This window comes from Nesoenas mayeri (assembly GCF_963082525.1).
Source record: "Nesoenas mayeri genome assembly, chromosome: 1".
Lineage (NCBI taxonomy): Eukaryota > Metazoa > Chordata > Aves > Columbiformes > Columbidae > Nesoenas > Nesoenas mayeri.
Window position 1 is genome coordinate 105,261,143 of NC_137541.1, and position 6,000 is coordinate 105,267,142.

At 36.2% G+C, this 6,000-nt stretch overlaps 1 protein-coding gene across 1 annotated transcript in view; it reads right to left on the minus strand.

Annotated features, from left to right (window-relative positions):
- The window catches only part of VEGFD (vascular endothelial growth factor D), a gene marked incomplete at both ends in the record, with an annotated part of 32,176 nt that extends 30,733 nt beyond the window's left edge, over nt 1-1,443 (minus strand). The window contains one exon of the mRNA XM_080363946.1: nt 1,354-1,443. Coding sequence (XP_080220072.1) covers nt 1,354-1,443 — 90 coding nt within the window. The remainder of the gene's footprint in view (nt 1-1,353) is intronic.
- Between the last annotated feature and the right edge of the window lie 4,557 nt (nt 1,444-6,000).

The window sequence follows — 6,000 nt, forward strand, 5'->3', positions numbered from 1 at the left end:
CATTAAATAATCTATAAACCAGTTTAAATTAGCAAGAAGAGCTCTCGCATTTATTCCATGCAAAGTGGATATGGTTTCAAAATTTAGTTAGTCTTTTAATTAAGACTAACGAGTGGTTTACTATTATGCTGAATAAACTTGTATCTCACGTGAGAACAGAATCATCATCTCTGCCAATTATGCAATGGTTAGTATTCTATATTAGAAAGCACTTTCTGATTTAAATAAAGTGATTCCTACATGTAAGAAACCAGTGATTTGTCATGCAGCTCATAAAGGTAATATATACAAGGCTGATTATGCTGGTCCTAATGCCTTCAAAGCACTGATTGCTGAGGTTGTAAATTAAAAGCTTGTGAATGGTGAGCAGGCAAAGGGGTTGGTCATTAGTTATCCTGAGGCATACATCGCTCACTACTGCTGCCTTCTTGTGCTGGCAACAGCAGTCTGCAATTAAGCACAGAACTTAGCATTTCTTTTCTAAAACATAGGTCAACGTGCTTTGCAGTTCACAAACTAGTGTGTGGTCATTTCTTGCAAGCAGGAGGTTTTCTGAACTGAAAACAAAAGCATTAGCTTGTTTTGCTCTGTTAGTGAAAAACAAATAATTTGTTCTGGACCACACACTGAATTAATCATTTTTGGGAACACTTCACATGTAGAAACTTGTTCCAGTTTTTGTTCTGATTTTTCTGAATTGTTGTTCTGGATGTTCTCACATTGTCACAGAAAGTCAGATCTGAAAAATCCTACTTTCAAGGTGAGGTTTCAGCTTAAATTTTGTTGCATGTACTATATTCAAAAGAAAGGTTAATTTTCAGTCAATGTGCTCTGTTGTTATTAACTGCTGCTTATTTTAAAGTCCTGGATAATATCTTCTAATAAAAAAAAAAAATAGAAAAAACATTTCTCTGATTTCTATCAAAGTGAACAACTGATGAACACGTGTTTTTAGAGAAAAATTTTCAATACTAGGATACTAACGCCTGCAACTCTAAATACCTGAGATTAAAAACTGTATTTAACAACTATTCTAAATGCTCCGATTTGCATTTTTGTTTAGATTTTGTTTTTATTTTGCATGCATGACAATAAAAGTTTCACTTAAGGGCAAAGTGTACAAGTACCTAATAATAACTAGTAAAAAGGTATAAAATATTAAACAGCAACTATGGATTTAACTTCTTTATAGATTATCCTTTCTTCTACGGCTGCTAAAGATCTGTGCAACTGAACCATCACAAAATAAACGCAAACACCAAACCAGCAAAAAGACCACCACCTTGCACATGAAACATATGTATTTCTGGCAATTTGAATTATTAAGAATGACAACAAATAAAGATCACCTACCTTCATAGATCCATTCTCATAGTCAGATCCTTGCAACAGATGTAGAAAAGAAACTATGAAAATATTCACAGTTGCCCACAGTTTGTACATTCTGATGTTTAAAATCCACAGGTTGCTATGCAGTCGTCGTCATATAGCTAGAGGTGTCTATTTCAAAATGCATTTCTCTATCAGCAATACAGAAAAGCTTCCAGAATTTCTCTTATAAACTCACAGAGAATTCCAACATAAGAGAGTAAATATCTGGCTCTTTACTGCTCAAGAGAATTGTGAGTCCATCTAGAGAATATAATTTCTTAGAGCAGGTTTTAGATACATTTGGAAGAAAATAATTATAAAGATTTAAATAGATGTGTATCTGTATATATACAGGTATGGATTCCAGTTAATTAAGTTAATATATCTTCCATCAAGACACAAAGAGGCATTCAAAATCCATCCGTGGTGCAGAAATTGTGAGAAATCTGCTCTATTCTGTGCTCTGTGTTACAGCAGCCTTTTAAGATGGTAGTGTAATGGCCAATGTTTTGAGCTCGAGAGCTGTAATCCAACTCTGTATTAAAACTTTTTTCACAGCCTTCATGGAAGCTTGCAGAAGCATGTGTCTTAAATCTGATACAGACTTTGGCAGTAACACAGTCAAATTTTGGCTCTAATCCCATTTTGTCCCTACCAATAGCATAGCAGTTTTAAAACTAACTGATGCAATCTAGACTCCCATTATTTTGAAGAAGATTACCTGAAACATGAAACTTCAGCACACGCTCTTCCACAGCACACATATTTTAGGTTACTTCTTTTTTTTTAAAAAAAAAAAAAAAAGAGAGAGAGGGAAGGGAAAGAAAAGAAAAGAAAAGAAAAGAAAAGAAAAGAAAAGAAAAGAAAAGAAAAGAAAAGAAAAGAAAAGAAAAGAAAAGAAAAGAAAAGAAAAGAAAAACATTGTCTTTAATGTATCCTATTTTATGTGGTATAGGGTTTTCTGAATAGATTTGAAAAAGGAAAGCTAAGAACTATCTTTGACAGGGAGCAGGATTTTGATTTTTTTAATGAAAGCTCATGAGGTTACATTATTTCTGCCCCAAGATGTGCATGCATTTTCATTGTTTATTTCCACTGTATATTTTCATTTGGTTTAAAATCAAAATGGAGATCTAACATTTAAAATTACAAAATAGACAAAAGCTCTGATATTTATGCATGTTAAATATGTATTGCTGTACTCATATAATATATATTGTGTTTAGGAGAGTAGTTCCACTCTTACATGGCTCGGGGTTTGCAGAATCAAACTCTATAGTTGTTAACATAAAACAGACACATTTCAGAGCACTGGCTTCTTACCTCTGATGTCCAAGCAGTAGCTCTCTTAAATACAAGTCACACTTCTGTAACTATCATGAGTTTGTATAATTTCTTCTTAAGTATTCATGACAAATGGACATTAGAGAGAAAATTATTTTAATCCAGTCTTTCCAGCTGTTGTCAGTTAACTGAGTCATTACTCTTTAAAAACAAATGTAACTGTATTTTTTTTAGCTTTGTCATGTTTTGTGAAAGCAATCTATTTCTCATTTTTTGGTTTCCTCCCTCACTCACACCACACCAGTTCATACAAGGACAGCAGGAATTTCACCTTTTCAAAGTGGATGTGAAAAAGCTCCTTTCTCTGTGTACCTGCTTCTCCCCCGATACCTTCCCTACATGCAGGTGGCCAGTGATATTCGTGCAAATCCACAGGTCCCACACTACAAGGGACATTCTGTGTCTGTACTGTAGCTTACCATTAAAATACTTCAACTGTATCGTTCATAATTTTAAATTAAACCTATTATCTAATGCTTCTGTGCAGTCACCCTCACCTCTTTTAATGTCTCCCTTTCCTTCCTGATACTAACATATATCTACTTGTGGGAACTGAAAGCCTCCTAAACTAAATAAGTACTTCTCAGCCTCAGATGTACTGCTTCAGCATAAGGGAATCAAACTAAAAATAACCACTCTGCTCTCAGGACTGCATGATAAATACTTTCTATTGACCTGTAGTCGACTGGAGGGCTGTACCTGATCATCAATATATCTCATTCATGGGATCATTATTTGAAAGACAAATTTAGATTCACAAAACAGGCATGAAGTAATACATGTCCTAAAGCCTTGTGAGTGGGATACTTATCCAGCCTCTCTCCAGCACAGTTTGGGGATGAACTGCTCTGTTCATCTGGAAGGGCTAATGCAAAATTTCACCAGCCAGACCAGGAAGCTGGAGCAATCCTTTCTTCCCTCCATTCATCAGCCAGGCTGCTTCTGTCCTTCTCACAAGCACCACTTCTGCACTTCATGAGTTAGCAGAAGCAAGGGAAGCCCAGGAGTGGCACTGAGGTTTTAAATACCCGCCATGGAATTTCTCCCATCAGCCCAGCAAGCATTAACTGCTTACACAAAGCAAAACAGCTTCTCTGAGGAGAGTGAAAAGCACCTGTGGTGGTATGTTCTGCAAATCAGCAAGGAAGGCAGGTTGCTAAGAACAAGAGCATAGCTCAGGTCTCTGCTATAAATCAAGAAGGAAAGCAATTCAAACCCAAGGGGTCTCAGCCTCGTAGTGAGGGTGGTGATTGTCTTTCTGCCCTTGAAAGACCCATACTTAAGGGACTCTTAGCAATACTGGACTAACAAAGCAAGGCTGTTTTGGAAATGTTGGAAGGAAAACACCTCAGTAATATTCTGTGTGTGTTTTAGTTCATCACTGTTACGTACCAATACCAAATTCAACTCTGAATTGCGAACACATTTGGAAAGACCAAACTTACTTCTTTCCTGAGGCAAACCATTCATCAGAAACCCCACCCACATCTGGCTTCAGTGGGATTTTTGGCAGGAAGGCTGAACTGACCCTCAGGCACAGAATCAAACTTGTTAACAATAGCAAGTTAGATGCTGCCGGCAGAAGACAAGAAATACCTAGTCTCTCCCTTAGGATTGAAACATAAAAACTAGCAAAGAGAGAAAAAAACCCTTTTGTTAACGGCAGTGAACTTTAAATGTACCTTAAAGTTGTTGACGAAAGCAAAGCCAAAGGAAGAGAAATCAGTTGGCAGGACAGCAGAGCAAGTCTGATGATGGGCTTTGGGGAAAAAGCTTATTTTCACCATCTGCACCACTGGCCACATCCCCTTCCTTATTTCTCTTTTCTCTACCCTCCAATTCAGTATACAAATTGGTGCTCTCTCCAGCATCATCTCAATCCTGCTCCTCCCACAGCTTTCTTACCATTTTGCATGCTCAGTGCTGCTCTGAGAACAATTTAAATGCTTTTACAATGGAGCTGAAAACTCAGAAGTATGTTGAGATTATACGTGCAGGCTGCCTGCAACAGCAGTAAACAGACTTGCTTGTCTGACCAGACACCGCCTAGGGCTATGCCCTGTGTTTTCAGTTAATATCTGAACACAATAGATGTGAGTATAACAATACTCACATTCTAGTTTCTTGTTTTATCTCAGTTTGCTATTGTAGAACCACCTGCTCTGTTCTGTGCATGTCTCAGATTTGTATAATTTTTTTTTTAATTTAACACTGTACAAAAAAGTACTTGAATAAAATTTTCATGACCATCTATATGACTCTACTTTTGTAGCTGAATAAGCAGCTCCATTGGCATCAGCAAGGGTAAATACTGTCAAATGAAATAAGAATTCAAACATTGTTGTCATCTTTGGGTGAGCAGCTAGTAGATTAATATTGTGGCAATGTCAGCTCTTTGCAAGAGAATAAAAAACTTGGTTTAGTTAAGTCTGTTTCAAATATTGATCAACACCAATGTCCCAAATGGATGAACAATATGACTGAAAAGAAGCTGAAATCTATTTATCTACAAATGTTATGTATAATGTGTTCAATATTATTTTAAGCATATTAGTCTTTATTCCAAAGTAATAGTCTCACATACATTGGACAGGAACTCTGATTCAGTGCATCCCATACTACATTTTTTGTGATGAAAAAGAAAATATAAAAGAGACAGAATCTGGTAGATATCCCTAAGAACAGGTTAATCATATTTTCCTGGTATTTTCCACTGATTTTTATGATAAAATACACAGACCAAGTACAGCTTATTTACCAGAACTGCCAATCATTTTGCTTCGCAGGTTCTGTGCTTGAGCTTCACAGCAAATAAAGAGAAAAAAGGCCAGTACAGATGACTAGAACTAAAAAAATAGCACCATATTTACCTTATGCATTTCTTGGTTGCATACACACCCAAGGAACAGAAGAATTTCTTGACAGTGCTGAAAACTCATATTCTTCAAACTGAAATTCTTTTAGGTGAGACAGTAAATTCTTTCAGTTATCTGAAAATAGCTTACACCCACAGATAAGTCCAGACTAGTGTCACTATTTGCCAGACAAACCTGAAAGGGAAACACCTCAAACAAAAACCATCTTCATTTGGAGAAATGTAACAAAATACAAAAGGAAGATATTTCAGACCTTTTAACACAAGGGTAAGACATAAATCAATAGAACTACTCAGATCACAGGAGGTTTGTGAGGATATGCCTTAAATAAACTTCAATTAAACTGATCAGTCCCAGATTGCAAAGTTAAAATTGGAGATCAATAAAGATAGTTCATTGTCTTTACTTC